This window comes from Musca domestica, unplaced genomic scaffold, assembly GCF_030504385.1.
Source record: "Musca domestica strain aabys unplaced genomic scaffold, Musca_domestica.polishedcontigs.V.1.1 187, whole genome shotgun sequence".
NCBI classification, from domain to species: domain Eukaryota; kingdom Metazoa; phylum Arthropoda; class Insecta; order Diptera; family Muscidae; genus Musca; species Musca domestica.
The window spans coordinates 18889-44955 of NW_026712243.1; the positions used below are offsets into that span (position 1 = coordinate 18889).

The 26067-nt window shown below is 36.5% G+C and overlaps 2 protein-coding genes across 2 annotated transcripts; both read left to right on the top strand.

Annotated features, from left to right (window-relative positions):
- The first annotated feature begins 2368 nt into the window (after nt 1–2368).
- LOC101896553 (uncharacterized) lies at nt 2369–3589 on the top strand. The gene is made up of 2 exons (XM_020034792.2): nt 2369–2485; nt 2548–3589. The coding sequence occupies exons 1-2, from the start codon at nt 2483–2485 to the stop codon at nt 3538–3540; spliced, it is 996 nt and encodes a 331-aa protein (XP_019890351.1). The 5' UTR covers nt 2369–2482; the 3' UTR covers nt 3541–3589.
- Nucleotides 3590–11602: 8013 nt separating this feature from the next.
- LOC105261467 (uncharacterized) lies at nt 11603–12779 on the top strand. The gene is made up of 2 exons (XM_059121090.1): nt 11603–11644; nt 11707–12779. The coding sequence occupies exons 1-2, from the start codon at nt 11642–11644 to the stop codon at nt 12703–12705; spliced, it is 1002 nt and encodes a 333-aa protein (XP_058977073.1). The 5' UTR covers nt 11603–11641; the 3' UTR covers nt 12706–12779.
- Nucleotides 12780–26067: the final 13288 nt, after the last annotated feature.

Genomic DNA, 26067 nt, shown 5'->3' on the forward strand with positions numbered 1-26067 from the left:
AAACCAAAGGACACGAAATCTCGCATGAAGTTAGAGTTTAGGACAGCGGGTAGAATGGACCACTACTTTTGTCTGAAAAATACCAACATTACTTACAGGCGATAGCCGAAATACACAAAATGCGAACTTCTGCCTTTTTTGCTGATTTCGTTGACGAATATAGTCAAATATCGTAGACAAGAAGATCGTATAGAAGAGTCTAAATTTGGAGATACAGAGGGGCCTCTTGCTTTTGGAGATGATCGCAAAATACGACGGAGTGCGTAAATATTGGGCAAATGTCCCTGGTCAAAATGCTAAGGGTAATATCTGGGCAGTGCTCCGTCACATAATTTCAATAGCGAAATCATCCAAAATGGATTTGGACATAAGGGGGCTTCGAACATATCGTAGTGTTGTAGGGTATCACATGGTCGGCCCCGCACGACTATAGCCTTTGCTTACTTGTTATATATAAAGTGACTAGGATAATCAAAATACCGAGTATCGATGAGTATCGTTATATGTGCGCTATAGGAAAACGTGGATCTAAATTTTCCATATATACATACAATGCTTCGCCACCGGATCTAGAACCCATTCGAACTACAAATACCAATTTCTGGACAAATCCGTGGTAAAATACCGAATATCGGGAGGTATCGTTATATGGGGAATATACGATATCGTGAGCTTATACATATACACAATTCTCTTCCTGAGGTTAAGGTACTCACAAAAATACGTTCTTTCTTTATTCGTTTTGACTCTAGCGTGATTACAACAAACGGGCAGGGCTAAATCGTCTTAGAATTTTACGCTGATCTTTTACTAAACTTGTTAGGTCCAAAATCATTATTAAGATGAGTTACAAAGGGAATGACGAACTTAATATACCCTTCATAATATGCATCTCCAGTTCCAAGTGGAATTTCAACAAGTAAAAGACATCAAAGTTTGGCTGGGCCGAACTTTTAATACCCTCCACCATTTTGAAGGGACTTGAAATTTTTCAAAGGAAAAAATACCTCTATGTAGTAAAATCCCTCTCAAATGAAACCCCTTACATGGGGGCTATACGATGACGTGGTCCTTCATAAGTAATTTTTTTCATAGGCTGTAGCACCGATTCCAAATTTCAAACACGAAATTTGAAACAATTCCTGTGAATAGCGTCGCTAAAGTCATTCAAGTACCGAATATCGGGAAGTATCGTTATATGGGGGTCATTATTCACCGGAGTAGCTTCAAATTACGAATTTAGAGTTCGTAGTGGTAACTATAGTCTGTGACAGAAAATTTTCTATGCAGGTCCGGGTCTTCGTATAGCCCCCTTATATCAGTACCTCCCTATATTATGTATTTTAGGTACAATACTCACCGAAATTGTTTGAGATGTCATATGCTACAGCCTGCGACAAAAAATTGTCTATGCAAGTCCAGGTCTTCGTATAGCCCTTATATAATGGTACCTCTTGGTACTGGAAGATCTTAATGAGTACTACAACCTATGACAAAAATTCGTATGCAGGTCCACATATTCGTATAGTCATCATGCAACTGTTTTCATTTAAGTGATAGTTTTCGGAGTTTGTTCTTGAAATTTTTAAAGTTCCTTCCAACTGGTGGAGGGTATTAAAAGTTCGGCCCGGTCGTACTTAGTTTCTGTTTTACTTACTTACTTTACTTTATATTCTGCTAGTTTCTTTAGTATTGCTTAGGTATGAACAACAATTTTATTACCTCACCCGAAACTGACTAACTCAGCCAAAGCATAAACAAAGTCCACTCTTTGCCATTTAGTTATACTTTATAGCAAGTGAAATTGATTCAGATATAATTTCAACTCAACTCTTTTGTTAGACATCCAGAATTGAAAATCTAATACCGACTAGTTTGGCTTGACTTTCTGAGTATCGGGGTTGGTGATCTCTTTATGAGTTCGTTTAGTGTGAATGTGTGTGTAGGATAAATTTATCTCGACGCCACTGATTGTTATCATCATCCATACTTGCCACTATTATGTTTGAAGATGTTGAGCAGCTTGTCAGGTAGCTTTCTTAAGACGTACAAAGCGTATAATTAACTTAGTTTAAAAATATTCTATCTTTCTTTTCGGCTATTTTGCCATAGTCGTTGGCCACTAACACCCAAATGACTGTTATTCAGATCAACTTCTGAGAAATAATTTGGCCAACAACAAGAAAACATTAAAAAAAAAACAAAAAAAAAATAATTCATTAATAGCAATTAATCCATAGAACTTCGAAAAAGAACACACAATAAATATTCGCAAAACAAAAATGGCAACAATGGCAATGCTCAGCGCTGCGCTATGAAAGGAACTGAATTATTAGACCACATCATTACCGAATTTCTTGTCGTACATCACGTTTTTAGCATAACTTGAGGTGTATAAAAATAACAAAAAATTCATAATAAGTTATCAGTTATAGTTATTTCACTCAAGGGAACAGAAGTAACTTGTCGAAACACCAGCATCATGGTAAGAATGGCGCCCAACGTGAGAAATATGATAGCAAATTTTTAAAAAACTTTTATTTGCAGAAACTCTTTGTTGTAACTTTATCCGTTTTGGTTTCTGCCGCTTTGGGAGGACAATTGAGTAGCACTTATTTGCCACCCCATCAGGGTAGTGCATCGGCTCATTCAGCCAGTTTTGCTGCCGCTGCTCCTTCTTCGCAATATTTGGCTCCAGCTGCATCGGCCCCAGCTAGCAGTTATGCTACATCTGGTGGCTTCTCATCATCGGCCGGTCATTTCTCGGCCCCTGCTGCAGCCAAACCCTCTAGACAATATTTGGCACCCGCTGCTTCTGCCCCAGCTGTAAGCTTCGCTTCACATGGAAGTAGTTCAGGTGGTTTCTCATCCGGTGGTCATCATGCCGGAGGTTTCTCATCTGGTGGTCATCATGCCGGAGGTTTCTCCGCTGGTGGACATCATGCTGGAGGTTTTTCATCCGGTGCTGGTCATCATGCCGGAGGTTTCTCATCCGGTGCTGGTCATCATGCCGGAGGTTTCTCCGCTGGTGGTTCCAGTGGCTTCGCCGTCGGTGCTGCTTCTAAACCATCGAAGCAATATTTAGCTCCTGCCGCTTCTGCTCCAGCTGTCAGTTATTCGGCTCCTTCTGTTGGTTTCTCCGGCGCTGCTTCTGCTCCCGCTGCTCACTATTCTGCTCCAGCTGCAACTTCATTTGGTGGCTCCAGTGGTTTCTCGGTTGGTGCTGTTTCGAAGCCATCAAATCAATATTTGGCTCCAGCTGCCTCAGCACCCGTTGTTCATCACGCTGCTCCCGCTGTACACCATGCCGCTCCCGCTGTTCATCACGCTGCTCCCGCTGTCCACCACGCTGCTGTATCTCATGGCCATGGTGGTAGTTTTTCATCGAGTGCTCATTCTACTGGCTTCAGCCACGCTGCATCTGCCCCCGCTGTTAGTTACTCAGCACCTGCAGCCAGTTTCTCTGCTCCAGCTGCCCATTACTCCGGCAGCTCAGTGGGTACTCAGTATGCTGCCAATGGTGGTTATGTCCGCCACTAGAGTGTCATATAGTGTGAGATTTTAAAGCAAATGTGATCTTATAATAAATGCCGAATAAGTTATTGAAAACGAACTTGAAGCTTTGATATTAGTGTGACTGGGTGGTTCCTAGGCTATATAATGAATCCATCTTTGCAACATTCTCCACGTAAGTCTTCGGCCACTAAATACTATAGCAAGTTGGGTGAAACTTTCAACTTTCAATAAGGGAGGAGTTTGGATATAGATTGCCTTAAGAGCTTCAGAGCGAGTGAAAAATACTTGCGATCGGAGTTGCTTGAAAATTTCGTGTTGTAAAAGAAGTTTATTCTCCACATAGTGGTAAGGGTATTATGTCTTTGTGCATTTGTTTGTAACAGGGAGAAGGAAGCGAGATAGACCCATAGTTAGTTTTGAGAATCTGCATAGTATCACTTTTTGAGTCGATTTATGCATGTCAGTCCGTCCATGTATTCTTGTGAACAAAATGCAGGTTGCATTTATTATCCCATTGAGATGAAATTTTGCAAGCAATATTTGTTTGGCCCAAGGACGAACCCTATTGATATTGGCGATAATCTGTAAAAATTTAGATATAGCTTCCATATATATCTTCGTCCGATTTGCCTTTTATTGTCCCAAACGTGTAATATCAGCCCGAATAGTATGGAATTTTGCACATACAACCAAATTAGGCCTGAAAATATGTGTGCCAAATTTGATCGAAATCGGTTCCGATATAGCTATAGCTCCCATATTTATGTTTCATCCGATTTGTTATTTTTGTCCTACGCAGACGTAATATGCACTCTGTAACAACAATATTTGAGGAAATATATCAAATGCAGCTCAGAAATACCTTTGCTAAATTTTATCGAGATCGGTTTAGATTTGGATATAACTCCGATATATAACTACGTCCGATTTACCTATTATTGTTCACCAAACGTCTAATATTTGTCCAAAAATGATGAAATTTGGCACTTACGACCGAATTGAGTCCAGAAGCTAGTATGTCAAATTTGGTGAAGATCGGTTCAGATATAGCTATAGCTCCCATATATATTGTTCATCCGATTTATTGTATTTGTTACCCACAGCCGTAATATGCACTCCGTAACATCGATATTCTGGGAAATATATCAAATACAGCTCAGGAATATCTTTACCAAATTTTATCGAGATTTGGATAGATCTTTATCTGATTTCAAATTAATTTTGCACCAAATGGGCAATACAAGTCCGAATTTAAAAGATACAAATGTTTAGTCCTTTGAACTTTAAATTATAGTTATAATCATGGCGTGTGTGATTGAATTCTCCCATAAAAACTTTTAATTGTTACGTGGAGCTCTACTAAATTAGCAAAGTGGTGTAGGGTATCAAAAATTTGACCTGTCCGACTTTAGGACTTTCTTTACTGGTTTTAATATTATCCTTCCCGAAGTGAAATCCTACACTCTATAGCAATGTTATTTGGTATAAAAGATTAAAATTTCTCCGTCAAATTTATTCAGAATTGAATATGCCTCCCATATATTATTTCCCTCTGAAACCAAACTATAACTGCTCTAAAGCCAAATGTTGATAAGTGGTATGACCTACTTAAAATTTATTATTTTTTACGGAAGCTCTACTAAATATGCATAGTGGTGTAGGGTATCATATAGGCGACCCCGCCCGCACGAATTCGGACCTATCGTTGAAGGTTCGGTTTATAAAAGTTCTGAAGATAATCGAGAACCCAACTGGAGGTCGGGTATTCTAATAGAGCGATGCCATTATATGGCTTGGACCTATATAGCTCATTTTCACTTCTAAAAGTCTTGGCATGCAAGACCTCCTTACATGCGGTATTTTTTATGATTTTATCATGGTTTTGTTTCCAAATGGTGGAGAGTATACAAAATTTGACCCGGCCGAATTTACTGCTCTTTTACTTGCTAGGAATTAAGATGTTGATGCTCGAAAAACGATAGATGATCAAAAACTCTGATGTATGGACGTCTTGTTGATGATGGTTTATAGGTGATTGGAAAGAACAACGTGTTGGTCTGCTGTTAGGATTGTGAACCAGAATCCATTATATATGGACGTCAGGTCTATGACGATTTGTAGCACAATTTCAGGATCGGGGAATCTGATCATTTGATTCCAGGTTGTTTACATAATTATCGGGAGGTAAGATATGCCAATTTACGGAATATTTGAAAATTATGTTTGTCGGTTGCTAGTTATTTGGAAAACTGTCTGGCCAATTTGAAAATAATCGGGAACAATGATGTATAGTCGTAGTTAATCGAGAGAACGATATGGTGATTTTCTATTTCTTGACGACTTTTTGATTTTCAGATGTGTGGATATTGGGTTATTCACGATTTGTAGAGAAGTAGTTGTATTAGACAAATGATTCGGATCATGCATAGATAATCAGTTACTAGATATGCTGAAAAAGCATTTGATGAACTAAAGCATGGTACAATGAAGAGAAGGTAGGTCAACTTTGAAAAAATTGCAAGTATAGAGGTCTACCTGTTTGGCTTGTACTGTCAGAATTAGTACCGAAACAATAAAATAATCAAACAACTTGTTGCATTTATTTTGAATAAATAATTAAAAACCCCGAAAACTGAATGAAAGGTCAACACTTCTTTTCAAAACCAGGTTCTATATATCTCTAAAGGATTATTTCGCTACAAAAACTCTAGATTTTGTCGATGCATACGATGAAATAAACATTTTGAAAACATCCGAATTTGAATGTTTTCTGAATAATTTTTTTGTTATTGAAAAGAAAACACATACATAAACAATTAAAGATGACATATTAAGCCAAGAAAATAAAAAAATTGAAATCATATGATATCATAGCCCTACCTTGATATCATTGTACCATGAACTAAAGTTCCTTAAATTCCACTTTTTATTAACCCCCTTCTTATACCCGAAAAAAAAACTTTTAAAATCATGTTGGCGGACGACGGCCTTCTGAAATATTTTTGCTAGACAAATTTTGCGGAGTAAAAGTAGTAGCAAAATTATTCGCTGAAAATTGGATTTTGACTTTTGCGTAAAAAGACAAATCGTCGAAAATGTGTCTACAATTTCCATTTATCAACATAGCAATATTTGTATTATTCGCATTTAATTAATAGCACCTCCCTTATAATGGGTCAATATTTTGAGCCGTCTTTCCCTGACAACTTCGGTGCTTAATAGAATCTAACGCGATTTTTTGCATTTTATTGGACGAATCTCGAAATTTTGATTTGCAAAAAGGATTTCTAAACATTAAATATATTTTCAAATGGAATTTCTAAATTCTAGCTGATCTTTATTGAGCGAAATATTGAAATTGTTGGTACAAAATTGTTAACAGATATTTAAGGAGAAGTGTTAATAATGTTACAATAGACGTTTAGTCCTAAATATCGCTTCCAATGTTGTTCAAATTTCCATAATTTATTTATGATAGCGAACAGTAAAAACATCTCTAACGAAATAAATCTACATTGTTGTTGCAAAATTTGAAAAAAAAAAATAATTTACAATTTATATTTTATCGAATTTAGACTAAAATTGAATTTATCATTGAGTAGGTCATGAAAACTCCTCAATCATTATGGAGGCTCTTTTTATTGTTATCTCATTGTATAGCAATAAATAATTGTGTAACATTCAATTGATTTTTTTTTTATTTTTTATTTATTTATTTATTTTTTTTTTTTTGTTTTTGTTTGTTTTTTTTTTTTTTTTTTTTTTTTTTTTTGAAAAAAAAGTCATTGCTAATTTATTCTAGAAAGTCATCGTCCAAATTGCCTATTTAAAAAGAGCGTTTACAAGGAAAAATATTAATAGATCTTGTTTGTTCATATTCACTTGATTTTTTGAATTTTAAAAATACAATTGTTTTTGAAAATGTAAATTAAATATCGGCAATTTAATTTTATTGTGACCTTGTTTGGGGAAATTGAACTGATGTCAAGCCTATGATTTAAGAGCACTGAATTGTTAATTTTTATAAAACATAGAATATATTTAAAAATAAATATACATTTATTATTTTTATACGCTCCACCATACTATGGATCGGATGACAGGTTAAAATAGGAAATAGGCCATGTATGTCGGTGCACGTTTTCGTATAGCGCCCATATGTGGTCGTGCGGGCTGATCATGTGATACCCAACAACACTAAAATATGTTTAAAGCCCTCTTATTGCAAACTATAATTTGGAAGATTTTGCTTTCGAAATGTCGTATTAGAGCCCTGCCCAGATGTTATTCTTAGCTTTTTGACGGGGGCATTTGCCCAATATTTACGCACTCCCTCGTGTTGTTAGGTATTCGAAATTTTCAAATTTCAAACGAAAGTTGTGGTCCGTTTTACAGCTAAATATAATCCAATGGTCATCCATAATGCTAGACGTTTTCCTGTTCTTAATCTCTTCTCATACAAAATTCCGTGTCGATTGGCTTTCAACTATGTAGTAGGCGACTGCAAAATCAGGAAAATTATTTTTTTGGTCCATTTGAACCCCCTACCTCTTCATAAACAATAGGCTTTAATTCTGACCATAAACCTATCTCCATGTAAAATTTCGTGAGGATTGGACGATAACTGCAACATTTATATAATATCCTCAATACGTAGTGTCTCGGAGTGTAGAAAAACTTTAGAAAATGTTCAATTCAAAATTTTAAGTCAAATTAAAAAAATTCCATACCATAAAAAATATGACAAAAAATAAAAATTATGAAAAATATTCTCTTTTATAGGCATGTTTTCACGCGATTTTCTTGGATTTTATCCGTTTCTGGCTAGAGGCCATTCCGAAATTATAAGAATTTTTAAAATCCGTAAAGCCGTTCTTGAGTTACAAATAGTTTAACGAGCATCCCTTCATTGATATATGAGATTGTACAGGGTGAGATGAAAAAACTGCAACCAACTTCAGATTGCTATAATTTCTAATCCCCTCGTCTGACAGCTGTTAAAATTATCCCAGTGACAGCTCATTATATTGTTTACAAGCGTATAAAAGCATTTTTCCTCTTGTGTCTCGTACCATCGCTCGTTACCGTGATACTGGTAGCGTAGCCCGACGTCAAGGAAGTGGACGGAGGAAAACAGCAACATCACCAGAAATGGTTCGAAAAGTAAAGAAGCGACTTGGTCGAAACCCACGTCGCAGTGGCCGTAAATATTGAAAAAAGTAAAATATTGAAAAATGAGCTCGAGGTAAAGCCATTGAAATTCCAAAAAGTGCAAGAACTTACACCGCAACGGAAAGAAAATAGACTCAAAAGAGCTAAATAGTTGCTTAGCTTGGCCGAAAGTGGTGAACTGCCGAATTTGGTTTTCTTCGATGATAAGAAACATTTGCTATCCAGCTGTTTGTAAACAAACAAAATGATCGTGTTTACTTGACAAAGAGGTCAGCTGATAAGGTGCACCTTCGGTTGGGCACCAGAATTCAAGCGCCGGCCATGGTGATGGTGTGGGCCGCCATAACAGTCGATGGTCGCTCTCCGCTCGTATTAATTGAACGTGGTATTAGAATAAATGCCGAATATTATCGCGAAAATATTCTGAAGGTGGTACTAAAGCCTTGGGCACGCAAACATGTTGGCCGCAGACCTTGGACATTCCAACAGGACTCAGCACCATCGCACTTAGTACGCGCAACTCAAGAATGGTTACAAAATGATCTTTCTCGCTTCATTTCCAGCGCACAATGGTCACCAAAATCTTCGGATACCAATTCGTTGGACTATTGTGTCTGGAGTATTTTGGAAAGCAAGGTTGGCACTAAAAAATACCAAAGTGTCGATCACCTCAAGCAAGCGCTTCGCCGGGAATGGGCCAAAATACCACAGAGCAACATTCGGGCAGCGTGTGACTTTTTCATTGGTCGTTTGAAGGCCATAATTCGTGCCAAAGTGACCAATTCGAACAAATCTAAACTTATTCTAAAATTTAATGCTATTTCCGACATTTTTGCATTTATTCAATAAAATTTAAAAAAAAATGTAACAAGTAAGCAAAGGCTATAGTCGTGCGGGGCCGACCATGTGATGCCCTACAAAGCTACAATATGTTAGAAGCCCCTTTATGTCCAAATCCATTTTGGAAGATTTCGCTTTTGAAATTACGTCACGGAACTCTGCTCCAGGAACATTTGCCTAATATGCCACACCGTCGTGCTGTTAGTTGTTGTAGTTCATTTTACAGCTAAATATAATCCAATGGTCATCCAATATGCTAAAATTCTTCCTTTACCTTAACTCTTTTCTCAACCGTGTCGATTGGCTTCAATTGTATGATCAGGATTTTTTTTTGGTTTTGGTTCATTTGAACCCTTAAATATTTTGCTATCATCTCCAATTTTAGACTCATCTATATGATTTGCTTGTCTACAATATTTGGCTATATTCGTCAACGAAATCAGCATAAAAAAACAGAAGTTGGCCTTTTTGTAAATTATTTCCAGCGTTTCGGTAGAATGGAAATGTTGGTATTTTTTCTCAAAAAAGTAGTGGTCCATTCAACCCGCTGTCCCAAACTACAACTTCATGCGAGATTTCGTGTCCTCTTTGGTTTCTATGTATGACCTTTATAACGGCTGCAAATCTGGAACATTTTTAGATGTTGGTCCATTTCAACCCCTAAATATATTGTGGACATCTTTGAAATCAATAGGCCTAGCCCTTCTGACCCTAACCCTACCCTTGTGAAAATTCTCGTGAGGATCGTACGATAATTGCAATCTGTATATAATAACCCCAACCTGTGTTGTAAAGTAAAAAAATTATATCGCATGCGATAAAAAATAAAAATATGTCACAAAAAATAAAAAATCTATATTAACACCATTATTGGCATATTTTTATGCGATTTTTTTAGATTTTATTCGTTTATGCCAAGAGGGCATTCTGAATTGACAAACTTTGTCAAAATCGGTTCAGTCATTCTTGAGATATAAGCATTATAGCTAACATCCCCTTCCTTTGTATATACACATTGTATATATATCGCTATATATATCCGATATTTTTACTATCGGCATCTACGTCAAGGTCAAGATTGACCTGTTCGTCTATTTGTGATTTTGCCGAGATTAGAAATATTCGCTATTTTGTGAAAAAATTGATTTTATGTAACCCAAATGTTATGGTCTATTTCAGCCACTAAATATTACCCGATGACCATCAAAATTGGAAGACTTCTGCCTAGCCCTAAGTTCTAGCCCCATGCTTACTTCCGCTTCGATTGGTCTATAATCGCGACCTGCAGAGCAACTGCAAAATCATGAAATTTTTCAGTTCTGGCCCTAGCCCCACCTCCATTCTAAATTTCGTGAATAGCTAGATCGACTCATCTCGGCGAGATAGGAAGATCCATATATACTTTCCTATGTGGGAAACCAATATTTCGAGGTCTTACATAATATTTGGCCCAATCAAACTTATAATAAGGGTATTATACACATAGTGTTGTAGGCTATAAACAGCTGTTAAATATTACACCTTTTCCGCTCAATATACATATCTTTCAATACTATGGCACGTATCATAAAAAGTTAACACAATACGGCTAAATAAGATATTCACGTCCATTTTTCTTTTTGCAAAATCTTCGCTGATTTTTGTGTATAGCTTCAGGCTATATCTCTGTGGGTTTATCCCGGCTAAAATATCATCAAATATCCGATTATGATTAATAGCCTTCTATCCCATTGAGAGTTCACACTGAATTCTTCACACTTTACAAATTAATTTCATTAAAAATAGAATTCGATAGATTCGAGGTAATACCTAATTCAAAATCAAACAAACTTTCAACAAAAAATTATTAAATAATAGAACAGAGAAGAGAACAAACACAAAACGTTTTTTTTTTTTTTCGTTTCGAATATTGTTCTGACTTGAGGAAGACTTTTTCGTTTTATTTTGGGATTTAATCGTTTAGTAAAACTAATTATGTTGTACTTTTTTGTCATTCTCTGCATATTCTGCTCGCACGAATTTTGTATAAAAGTTACGAAATTTGTTGATGGAGGTATCAGTATTTTAAGTTTTGTTCTTTCATTTGCAAGTCATCTTACCAAACACCAGAAAAATGGTATGGCCTGTAGGGAAGGAACCCCCCTTCTAAGATTTATAATTTTTATTTTTTTTTTTTAGAAACTAATTGTTTTAACTTTGGCCGTTTTGGTATCCTCTGCTGCAGCTGGATTGAGCTCCACCTATTTGCCGCCAGCTCCTCCATCTAATCAATATCTGGCACCTGCGGTATCCTCCTCATCTTTTGGCCATGGTGGTGGCTTTTCTAGTGGAGGTCATTCAAGCAGTTTCTCGCAAGCCTTTGCCGCTCCAGCTGTGCATCATGCTGCTCCAGCTGTTCAGTACTCAGCACCAGCTGTGCATCATTCTGCTCCAGCTGTTCATTATTCTGCACCAGCTGTCCATCATGCTGCTCCAGCTGTTCATTATTCAGCACCACCAGTCCATCATGCTGCTCCAGCTCCTGCTGCCCATTACTCCGCTCCAGCTGCTTCCTCCGATGCATCTAGCTTCTCCCATGCACAATCGGCCCCAGCTGTACATTATGCAACTCCCGCCGTTGCCAAGCCATCTAGACAATATTTAGCTCCAGCCGTCTCAGCTCCAGCTCCAGCCGTCCATTACTCAGCTCCTTCACACAGCTCCCATGCAGTCTCTCATGCTGTAGCATCGGCACCTGTGGCCCGTTATTCTGCCCCCGTGGCTCACCATTCGGCACCAGTTGCCAAATCTTATGTCGGTGGTTTCTCACACGCTGCTGCCGCTCCAGCCATTCATTACGCCGCACCAGCCGTTGCTGCACCATCCAGACAATATTTGGCCCCATCCAGCGGTTCTTATGGTCACAGCAGTGGTTTCGCCTCAAGTTCTCATTCCAGTGGTTTTGTTGCTGCCGCTCCAGCTGTCCACTATTCCGCCCCAGCTGTAAGTTCATCTTATGGTCATGGTGGTTCTCACTCATTCGGTGGCTTCTCTAGCGGTGGCCACTCATCGGCTGGTTTTGCTCGTGCTGTATCCTCCGCTCCAGTTAGCCACTATTCAGCACCTGCTGCCTCCCTTTTCTCTGGTAATTCCATTGGTACCCGTTATGCCGCCAATGGAGGCTATGTTCGCCACTAAATTTTTGTAAATCCCCGAAACAACCATCAAACGATTTGTTAAAAATAATGATGTTTTAATAAACCCTGAAATCGATTCTCCGAAATATGTTTAGAAGATTCTTTTCTTAGCCGGACAAAACGAAGCAAGTGATAATGACAAGCTAGAATGGGTAAAGAGCTCAATTGGCCAATTAGCCAGTGAATTGATGGTTCTATGCAACTGGTCATTAACGAGTGAATGTTTCGTTATTGAAGTCAAGTGCCACTAAGTCCGTCTTAGTTGTGTCATGAAGAGTGCAGAATTTATTATTAATTAAATTTTATTGATTAAATGTTAATAGATATTATTATCACATTGTAAGAATTGTACCATAAGATCCTACAAACTGTACAATTGCGATTGAGCGGTTATAGAGAGCCCGAGCTCTGTGTTTTCAACAACTATTTTCAGTGAAACGTTTTTCTGCAGCCTATGACAAAAAGTTACTTATACAGGTCGACGTCTTCGTATAGCCCCCATATAGCGGTACCTACCAATATCCGGTATTTTTATACTATCCACCATACTTTGGAGGGTATATTCATTTTGTCATTCGGTTTGTAACTCATCGAAATAATGATCTTAGACCCAACAAAGTATATATATTCTTGACAAGCGTAAAATTCTAAGACGATTTAGCGATGTCCGTCTGTCTGTTGTAATCACGCTATCTTTCGAACGAATTGAAATGAAACGCTAAAATTTTGCACACATGTTTATTTTGCTAGTAGGCAGGTCAAGTTCGTAAATGGGCCATGTAGGTCCACGTTTTCATATAGCCCCCATATAATGGTACCTCCCGATATTAGGTATTTTGGTGATTTTAGCGACATTATTCATCGGAATTGTTTCAAATTTGGTATTTGAAGTTCGAAACGGATACTACAGCCTATGACAGAAAATTGTCTGTGCAGGTCCACGTCTTCGTATAGCCGCCATATAACCGTACCTCCCATTATTCGGTATTTTGATGATTTTAGCGTAATTATTTACCGGAATTGTTTCAAATTACGTATTTAGAGTTTGTGATAGGAACTAAAGTCTGTGTCGGTAGGTCTTCGTATAGATCCCATATATCAGTACCTCCCTATATTCGGTATTTTTTGAGTTTAGGTACAATACCCACCGAAATTGTTTGAGATGTTGTATTTGAAGTTCGTAACTGTGATAGAAAATTATCTATGCAGGTCCAGGTCTTCGCACAGCTCCGATATAACGGTAACCTCCTGTATAGGATATTTTAATTAATTTGGCTACATTATTCACCGTTTATTTCAAGTCTCGAATTTGAACATGGTAATGGCTTATGACAAACAATGCCTATGTAGGTCTACGTCGTATAGAAAATTGAAAATTTCCAACTTCAATACAAATGGTGGAGGGTGTTCAATATTGCTTTTTAACTTGTTATAATGTTAGAAACCTTATTGACCGGAATTGTTTCAAATTTCGTATTTGAATTTCGTAATGGGTACTACAACCTATGACAGAAGATTGTCTATGCCGGTCCAGGTCTTCGTATGGGATCCATATATCAGTACCTCCCTATATTCGATATTTTGACAATTTTAGGTACAATATTCACCGAAATTGTTTGAAATTTCGTATTTGAAGTTCCTAATAGATACTATAGCCTGTGAAAGAAAATTACTTAAGCAGGTCTTCGTCTTCGAAGGTCCGAAGGAAAGGGCCAATATTATCCATTTCCTATTGGATCTAAATAAATATGATATAAATATTGCGACGTGCCAGGTTTGGACTATTTCGATTACTTCCTTCAATTTATATGAGATATGTGATAATTTTTAGAAAATGTTGAAATGTGCAGAATGTGTCAGATATAGTGGACGGGAATATTCCATCTTCACAGTTCATCTAATACAGATAAAAATATTGGTATGGGAAAAACATCAAGAAAATCGAACATTTATATCTAATTTTATGCGAAATCAAAAATTCCGATAAATTTCATATTCACCTTAGGTTTCTAGTTGAGAGAACTATTTAGATATAGGGCGTTGTAAAGAATCGCTGACTTGTTTCGCAAGTTATGACAGACAAAAGTATTGACAATTTTGACCCTTTGTGGGTGAAGTAGCAGAAGGGGTTAACAGATATCTATCATCTTCACAAAAGATCCAGTTTTAGCAAAAATGTTTGTATGTCTTGAATTTGAAGAGATTTGGAGGTTTATTTTACGATTCGTGAAGTTTTACTTTTAAAAAATTTGAACCCTTTGTGGGGGAGGTACCAGAAGGATTGAACCGATATATTCTATCTTCACAGCAGATTTTGTGTTGGGATGATGGGATGTGTAAAATATGAAGAGAACCGCATGCTTATTTCGAATCGTTTCGGATAATCGTTTTAGTTATTCAAAACTTTGACCCTTTGTGGGGAGATACCAGAAGGAATGGTCAATTTCCACCATCTTTATAAAAGATCTTGTGTTGATAGAAATATTGAGATATGCCAAGTCTGTTGATATATCCCATCTTCACGGCAGATCTTGTGTTAGTAGAAGTAATGGTATGTGTGAAATATGATGCTTGTTTCAGATTTTATAATAAATAAATTTGTTGTTCAAAATGTTGAACCTTTGTGAGGGAGGTACACAGAAGGAAAGGACCGATAAATTCCATCTTCACATCAGACCCTGATTGAAAACATACGGTAATAGCCCCTCTTAGATATAAAATCGGGGGTAGGGTTCTATAGGAGCTATATCAAATCGTGGATTATTTTGCAAGGATACCAGGTATCCATTAAGAACACCATACTTCAAATTTCAGTATTAAAAATGTACATAACATCTTCAAATTTCTTTAAATCGGAGATAACGTTCTATGGGGACTATACCATGACCAATCTTCCCTATAAATTTGGACCAATCTTCCCAATTTTATGATTACATCATTATACCCTCAGTCATATGGCTACATTTTGATATGACCAAAACATGCCAAACCGGCTTTTCAGAACATTTGAAGTCGATCTAAGGATTTTCGTTTGTCTGTTGCCCACGATAACTCTCGAAAGGAGTATCCGATTCGGTCCAAACTTGGTACATCGTAATATTATTGTCAATCTTAGATCGAGTCCGGAAATGTGCAATGTCGGTCCACTCCTTCTGGTACCTCCCCCACAAAAGGTTATAATGTCCACTGAAATTAATTTACCTCATAGAACAAAAAAGAATTGTCCCATTTTGTTCAAACTTTGCAAATCCCAATTCGCACATTCCAATTTCGCATTTTCCAAAAATTGGACCTGCACAGAGGGCTATACGAAGACGTGGACCTGTACAGACATTTTTCTGCCATAGGCTGTAGTATGCATTACAAACTTCAAATACCATATTTAAAACAATTGCGGGGTATAATGTCGCTAAAATCAACAAAATACCGAATATCGGGAGATACCGTTATATGGGGGCTATACGAAGACGTGGACCTGCACACGGCTGTAGTGTCCATTATGAACTTCAAATACCAAATTTGAAACATTTCCGGTGAATAATATCGCATAAATCATGAAAATACCGAATATAGGGAGGTACCATTATATGGGGGCTATACCAAAACGTGGACCTACATGGCCCATTTTCAATATCAAAAGTCCTGCAGACATAATATATATGTGAGTAAAATTTTTTTCAACCTACTTCATTTCGTTGGGAAGCTAGAGTGATTTCCACAGACGGATAGACGGACTGACGGACGGACATCGGACATCAAGAATATATATACTTTGTGGGGTCTAAAATGTATATTTCGAGGTGTTACAAACGGAATGATAAAACTTAATATACCCTCCATACTATGGTGGAGGGTATAAAAATAACAGACACATATATCGGCCTTTTAAATGTTTACATTGCAAAGTTCCTCCCTATTTCGCAGAAGAAGTAAACACATGCCACTGCATACTTTTAGGCAGTCATTATGGAGCTCTTAATTCGCCCCAAAATTAAGATAACCAAACACATACATAAACATGAGATAAAGTTGACAGCGATAAAAAATACAACAAAAATATAAACCCAGCTAAAAGTTTAATGACAATGATGCCTATCGTTCTGTGGGTGCAAGAAATTTGACATGGTACTCATTCAACACTTTCAACCATTTTTATACCCTCCACCATAGTATATTAAGTTTGTCATTCCGTTTTTAACACCTGGAAATATACATTTTAGACCCCACAAAGCATATATTCCTGATCCGCATAAATTGCGACTATGTCGATTTATCGATGTTAATCCGTCTGCGGAAATCACTGTAGCTTCTGCACGAAATGAAGTAGGTTGATAAAATTTCACTCACTTCTGCAGGACTTTGCCATTGAAATGGGCTATATAGGTCCACGTGGTTGTAAAGGTTCTCGTTTTCGTATATCTCCAAACTTAGTTTTTTTTATACCCTACACCACATAGTGGTAAGGGTAATGGAGAAGGAAGCGAAGATCTTCATAGAATCACTTTCTGAGAAGAGTTATGCATTTATCATCCGATTGAGATGAAAATTTCCAAACAGTATTTGTTTGGCCCAGGGACGAACCCTATTGAAATGAGTAAGAATCAGTTAAAATTTAGATATAGCTCGCATATATATCTTCAACCGATTTCGGTTTAATTATGCACCAAATGGCTAATATCAGTCCAAATGAACTGAATTTTGGCAATTATGTCTGAATCTATCCTCGAAACAAATTATTCAAATTTGGTGAAAATCGATTCAAATATATCGCTCCCATATATATGTTTCATACGATGTGGGGTTTTAAGTCCCTCACATATGCACTCCACAAGAATGATATTTGGTACCAAATAACTTATGGAGCTCAAAAATACTTCTGTCAAATTATATCGAGATCGGAGTAGATTAGTATATAGCTCCCATATATATCTTAATCCGATGTCAGATTATTTTGTTCACCAACTGGCTAATATCAAGTCAAATGAACTAAATTTCGGCACTTTCGACCGAGTTCAGCCTAAAAGCCAGTACATCAAATTTTGTTGAAAATCGGTTCAGATATAGCTATATCTCTATAACTCTCTGTCAAAATGTATCGAGATCGGTTCAGATTTTTATATAGCTTCGATATAAAGCTTCATCCGATTTTACGGTTATCGATCACCATAAATGTAATATCAGCCCAAAATTGAATAGATTTTTTCATATTCAACCGAATTTTACCATTGGTGAAACTCGATCCGATATATCTATTACTCCAGTATATATTATTTATTATAAACCTTATCGAAGTTGTATCACTCACTATGCCGCAAAATTCTTTGGTTCATAGATGGTATGATCTACTTCACATAAATTCCCAATATAAACTTTTTTGTTACGGGGAATAGAGCACGCATAGTGGTGTAGGGTATCATATTGTCGGCCCCGCCCGACTTTCGATCTTTCTTTACTGGGTTTAATTGTTTTACAATAAGTTCATAATCTGATTTATTCACACATCAAATTTCAATGTTGAATTGAGGGATATTTCAGTTTCAGTTTGTTTATCCACTTTAAATCCTTACTTTTTAGCATCAAAAAATGGGCAAACTATAGCAAAGGTGGCAAAAATACTTGGAAAGTTTTGAAAATAGTATGCCAAAATTGGCCTGAGAAGATGAACCATTTAAGGCGCTGTCACGGTCATAATTTGAACCAGTAAAGAAAGTCTTAAAATCGGGCGGGACCGACTTTATGATACCCTACACCACTTTGCTAATTTAGTAGAGCTCCACATAACAATTAAATTTAATTCAATTCAATCATACACGCTATGACTATAATTATTATTTGAAGTTCAAAAGACCAAATATGCCGAAGCATTTGTATCTTTTAAATTCGGAATTGTATTGCCCATTTGATATATATAGGAACTATACCCAAATCTGAACCAATATTGATAAAATTTGGCAAGGATATTTCTGAGTTTACGTACTAGCTTTTAGACTCAATTCGGTCGTAAGTGCCAAATTCCATCCCATTTGGGCAAATATTAGACGTTTGGTGCACAATAAAAGGTAAATCGGATGATGTTATATATGGGAGGTATATCCAAATCCGAACCGATCTCGATAAAATTTAGCATAGGTATTTCTGAGCTGTATTTGATATATTTCCCCAAATATTGTTAATACAGAGTGCTTATTACGGCTGCGGAGGACTAAAATAACAAATCGGATGAACAATATATATGGGAGCTATAGCTATATCTGAACCGATTTCGAAAATTTGGCTTACTTATTTTCAGGCCTAATTTGGTTGTATGTGCAAAATTCCATACTATTCGGGCTGATATTACACGTTTGGTGCACAATAAAAGGCAAATCGGTGCACAATAAAAAGCAATCGGAATTTTTACCGATTATCTCCAATTTCAATAGGGTTCGGCCTTGGGCCAAACAAATGATTTGTGCAAAATTTCATCTGGATCGAGTAATAAATGCGAACTGTACTTTGTTCACAAAAATACATGGACGGACGGACATGCATAAATCGACTCAGAATGTGATTCTATGCAGATCATCAATAGGAACTACGGGTCTATCTCTTTTCTTTTTGCCTGTTACAAACAAATGTACAAAGAAATTCACTTTTTCTAAGGGTATTGTTTTAAATTCTGTACATGGAGGTTCTACCTCCAAAAAACATTGCATGTAGGGTAAGTGTACCAGTAGTCGGCACTTTTAGGTTTTTAATCGCTCGCCATTCTGAGTGGAACATTTCAATTATTACAAAGTTAATTTATTCAGATTCGAAATTTTGTATAGTTTTTGCAATAATAAATAAAGTTTTAATAACTTTTTATTAAATTTCATAAATTTGTAGTTTTATTAAAACAATGCTTTTTTGCCAGTAGTCGGCACCACTTGCCAATTGTCGGTATGGCATTTTCCAACAGTCGGCATACCAATTTTTTTGTAAGAATAATTAATAATAATAACAATAATAATAATAATAATAATAATAATAATAATAATAATAATAATAATAATAATAATAATAATAATAACTTAATTCATTAAAATAATATATTTTTGTGTAGTTAAACTGATTCGACGTCTTTATTGTACTTTTCTTAAGAATATGAATTGTTGAGGACCTTCACAGACAAAAATTTAATTTTTTTAGAATAATTCATCTTTTCTTAGCGAAATTGTGCACAAAGGTAGCTGACAATATATTTGAAGTAAACAAAATACATTTAGTTATAATAGTTTGATATATTTGGGCTTAAAAATAAAAAGTGGGGACATGCCGAACTTAAGCTGGCCATAGACGAACGATTTGTTGGTGTGATTTGCAAATTTATTGCTGCGATTTATTGCATATCGTTTCTCCACACACGCTCGAACAAATCATAATTCGGCCGACGTTGAAGAGTAAGCATATGCTACGAAGCGGATGATGTTCATTTTGTGTTTGAACTTCGGTTTGTGCTTCTGTTTGAATTTTGTGGCAGAAAATTTTTTATTTAACAATTGGTTTTTTCTGTTGATAGGAAACTTAAAAAAACATGTGCGACGATTTTTAATTATATATACATGTTTCGACATGGAAAATAAAAAACAAGAAAAGAAAAAAATCGAAAAAAAAAAGAAAAAGAAAATGGAGTGAAGAGTGGCTGCTCGAAAGAAAAAAGCGTTCCCATGTAGCAACGCTCAAAAATATGGAAATGCTTACTCCAAGGGATTATAAAAATTTTCCATTTTGTTACGAGTTTTTCCCATGATTTTTGTTTTTCTAATTTGTCTTTATATTTTTCACTTTTTGTTTGCCAAATGGCATTTTCATTTTTTAACACATCAAAAAATTCTATCATAAAGTCTTTGCTTGCCATTTTTTGTGTGCACTACATGACCTTTCGTTACAATGGTTGAAGAGCAACTGAAATGGCAAAATGGCTTAAAATTTGCGCAGTAGCCCACACACGTATGATTTGTTCGCAAACTACCCCACAGACGTAAAAACGCGACCACAAACCCAACAAATTGCTCGAATTTATCGTTCGTCTATGGCCAGCTTTAGGCACAATTACCCTATATATATATATATAGTTTACGTTTCCCTTTAACCCCGTATAACGGTCCCCCCGATATTTAGTATTTTTATGATTTTAGTCATATTTATTTCAACGAAATAGTTTGATGTCATCTGCACTGTTGAATTTGTTTAGAAATCTAGTAAGTAGCCTCCATCACAACAAGACCTATGTAAAATGCAGAATTGAATCATCGCTGAATGATGAATTATTGTTATGCAGTGTATCAAAAAAAATGCCAATAAGAAATAACATTCATTTTTTGATAAACAAACGAATTAAATTCTTATTGTTATAATTGTATCACCTTTCTAAACCACGGCACGAGAATAATTCAAACAAAAAAGACGAGCACTTTCACAATAAACTGGGTTGTTTATTTGAATCTTTCTTAGGCAATTATTTCAAATAAATTCAGCCAATAGGAAACGCTAAGAAATATTAAAGAACGAAATATTTGTATAAAAATAATAACTTTCTTCGAAATAGGCATCAGTTTTTAAAACAACTTCCATCCAAGGAACACAAGTGTCGCCGATTTTCTAAAAATGGTAACTTGAAAATTTTTATAACTTTATCAGTATTTAACATGTTAGAATATAATTTATGTTAATATGTTTATTTTTCACAGAAATCCATATTGATTCCATTGTTATGTTTGTTGGCAACACCATTCGTTGCTTCGACCACCTACACCAGAAACGTGGTGCCGCTGGCAACTGTTCCAGTGGCTCGTTATGCCGTTCCTGTGACTGTAACACGTGAAATCATCCAAGCTGCCTCAGTTCCAGTAACGGTTCCCGTAGTTCAATACGCTGCTCCTGCTGTGGTGCGTCATTTAACTCCAGTTACCACCACCACATTGCTTCGTCCGGCTATTATTTCAACTAGAACTGATTTTCTTCAAAAGGCACATTAAGAAATTACAATATGTGAGCACGGAGCATGCTGATTCGATGGAACTAAAAATTCAAATGACATTTACTTTTTTAAATAAACACCGATGCACTACAAAACAGCTGAATTCATAAGAGGGTGGAGGTTAAAAGTTTCAGTAGATATTCACATTTTTGGACAGGATGTTTTCTTATTTTTATTGCTTAGGGCCCTCTCTATATTTCCAACATCATTGAAAGCAATTTGTTTTACTACCGCTTTTTAATCTTTCCATAAAACCTACAGGTTTTGAATAGTTTTGAGAAACTGTAATTTAATATTCGGAGTTCATCGAGGCGCGACAATGTACAAACGTCGGCCCACTTTATGTGGTTTCCTCCCCCAGAAAGGGTATAAATTTTAATACTCGTCGCTCTCGAAAACTTTCACATCGGCGATTTTAATCAAATTTCAAATCAAATCCTTAAATGTTGAATCTAGTCTTAAGATGTGATATATCCACCATTTTTATACCCTCCACCATACTATGGAGGGTATATTAATTTTGTCATACCGTTTGTAACTCCTCGAAATACTCATGTCAGACCCAACAAAGTATATATATTCTTGATCAGCGCAAAATTATATTCTATTCGATTTAGCGATAGCCGTCTGTCTGTTTGTCTGTTCGTATGTCTGTCTGTTGTAATCACGCTATCTTTCGAACGAATTGAGATAGAAGGCTAAAATTTTGCACACATGTGTATTTTGCCAGTAGGCAGGTTAAGTTCGTAAATGGGCCATGTAGGTCCTTTTAATATAGCCCCTTATAACCGTACCTCCCGATATTCGGTATTTTGATGATTTTATTCAACGGAATTTTTTCAAATTTGGTATTTGAAGTTCGAAATGGAGCTACAGCCTATGACAAAATATTGTCTGTGTCCCCGTCTTCGTATAGCCCCCATATAACGGTACCTCCCAATATTCGGTATTTTGACGATTTTAGATACAATACCTACCGAAATTGTTTGAGATGTCGTATTTGGAGTTTGTAATGGATGCTACAGCCTGTGACAGAAAATTGTCTATGCAGGTCCAGGTCTTCGTTTTGGCCCCATATATCAGTTCCTCCCTCTATACGGTATTTTGACGATTTTAGGTTCAATACTCACCCAAATTGTTTGAGATGTCGTATTTGAGGTTCGTAATGGAAGCTACAGCCTGTAACAGAAAATTGTCTGTGCAGGTCCAGGTCTTCGTATAGCTCCGATATAATGGTACCTCCCTAAATACGGAATTATGATATTCACCATTTATTTCAATGGCTTATGACAAACAATGCGCATGTAAGTCCATGTCGTATAGACCCCCAGTATAACGGCTATATTCGGTACTTTTAAGAATTTTTAACGGATTTTATTTTTTAAAATTTCCAAATTTGTTCCAAATGTTGGAGGGTATTCAAAGTTCGGCCTGGCCAAACTTACTGCTTTTCACACATATGATTCAGATGAAACTTCTTTACATTTCACGAAAGTTTAATAACCATCCTGATCAAACCATTACCAAAATTATGCTGAATCTCGTATTCGCCATGTTAAAGAGTTCACCCTTGATTTACAGGCCCACACCTTAAATTATTATATCCTACACCAACTGTGGGAAATAATCATCCAGACCTCCTTTTTGGTGTTCCCATATTCATATCAACCTTCAGGCTCAGTAATGGACCGATCTTGTGTAGAAGAAACGTCCAACCAGAATAGAAACCTAGAGTATCTAGTGGTGATCTCATCATATATGGGAAGGTGATATGGATTAAATATGCAACTTTTTATACCCTACAACACTATGTGGGGGTATTATAAGTTTCATTGGGCCAAAAATTATGTAACACCACGAAATATTGGTTTCCCACATAGGAAAGTATATATGGATCTTCCTATCTCGCCGAGCTGAGTTGATCTAGCTATGTATATCCGTCCGTGCGTCTGTCCATGTTAATTTGTAATCAAGCTACAGGTCGCAATTATGAACCGATCCTCACGAAATTGAAAATGGACGTGGGGTTAAGGTCAGAATAGAACCCTATTGTTTTTGGAGATGCTCGCACGATATTTAGGGGTTGAAATGGACCAAAACCAGAAAACTTTCCTGATTTTGCAGTTGCTCTATAGTTATATTTATATGGAGTTAGAGTTTTGGACTGGGCAGAAACCTACCAATTTGGGCGCCCATCGGACAATAATTAGCGGGTAAAATAGACCCTAACTTTTATGTTAGAAAATGGGAAAATTTCACTAAACCGCGAATATTTTTAATCCCAGTCAAGTCACAAATACATTGAAAGATAACTCCTGATCACTAAGTGATGCTAATAGCCAATAAATCGGATATATAGCAAAATAAATACAATATACATGTAAAAAATTGATCTTAATTATTCTGCTTATAAATCAAGAATCGCTGGGCCGATTTTCACAATTCCCATCAATTCGGAATGGTCTCTTGCCAGAAAAGGATAAAATCTAAGAAAATCGTGGGATAATATACCAATAAAAAAAGTTATATCTTTTGTTTCATTTTTTCCATTTTTGTCACGTTTTTCTCATATTTTTTTATCGCATGCGATTTTTTCAATTTGACTTACAATTTTGAATTTTAAATTTTCCAAAATTTTACACCCCCAACATTACGTTTTGAGGGTATTATATCTACGTAGCAATTATCGTCCGATCCTCACGAAATTTTGCATAGGGGTAGGGTCGGAATTGAAGACTACTGTTCTTAGGATGTACATTTAGAGGTTTAAATGGCTAAAAAATGAAATTTTTCTAATTTTGTAGTCGTTCAATTGTGAAAACTAATCGACACAGAATTTCGCATCGGAAGAGAGTTAAGGACAGGGAAGAAGTCTAGCATTTTGGATGGCCATTGGATTATATTTAGCTGTAAAAGGGACCACAATTTTCGTGTGCAATTATTTTGAATACTTAACAACACTACGGAGTGCATAAATATTGGCCAAATTCTCCGTATCAAAACACCTAAGGGTAACTTCTGGGCAGGGCTCTCTGGCATTATTTCAAAAACGAAATCTTCCAAAATGGATTTGGATATAAGGGGACTTCGAACATATTGTAGTGTTGTAGGGTATCACATGGTCGGCCCCGCACGACTATAGCCTTTGCTTACTTGTTATTAATACATTTTGACCCTTGGGGAAGTATTATGAGGGTATTAACATATATGGTTGGTATAAATACATAAACATGCAAAGCTTTGACATCTTGAACCTTCGGGTTTCAAAAGAAACTTTGGTAAATTATTTTGTAGTTTATGAGGCTTACAGGGTTAGATGAAAAAAACTGCAGCCAACTTCAGACCGCTGTCATTTCTAAGCCACTCGTCCGAACAGCTGTTAAAATGATTCCAGTGACAGCTCATTATATGGTTTATAAGCGTTCAAAAGCATTTTGCTAAGAGTTTTCCAGAAAAAAAGTTATTCATGATGGAGTTCAGGCGTGATAGTGTGATTACTTTATATTTGGCTGGAAAATCACATGTGGCTATCGTTAGAGAACTCAAGCATTGAAATGTGAATAAATCTTTTATGTCTCGTACCATCGCTCCTTACAGTGATACTGGTAGCGTAAACCCGACGTCAAGGAAGTGGACGGAAGAAAACAGCAACATCTGCAAAAATGGTTCGACAAATAAAGAAGCAAATTGATCGATACCCTAGTCGCAGAGGCCGAAAAATAGTTCGTGAGCTGAACATTTCGCAATATTCCATTCGGCAAATATTGAAAAAAAGCTCGAGGTAAAGGCATTGAAATTCCAAAAAATGCAAGAACTTACACCGTAACAGAAAAAAAGAGGCCTAAGAGGTCAGCTGAAAATGTGCACCTTCGGTTGGCCACCAGAACTCAAGCGCTAGCCATGGAGATTGTGTTGGCCGCCATAACAGCCGATGGTCGCTCTCCGCTCGTATTAATCGACCGTGGCATCAGAATAAATGCCGAATATTATCGCGAACATTTTGGCAGGCAAATATTTTGGCCGCAGACCTTGGACATTCCAACAGGACTCAGCACCATCGCACTCAACACGCGCCACCCAAGAATGGGTACAAAATGAGGTTCCTCGCTTCATTTCCAGCGCACAATGGCCACCAAAATCTCCGGATACCAATCCGTTGAACTATTGTGTCTGGAGTATTTTGGAAACCTAATTCAATAAAATTTAAAAAAAATGTAAAAATTATGGCTTTTGACTTTGCTGCAGTTTTTTTATCTCACCCTTCCCATTCCTATGTGCCGGAGCAATATTTCGAGGTACCCATAGTGTTGTAGGGTATAAAAACAACAACAATAATTTTCGAAAATATTTGTTTTTGTATTT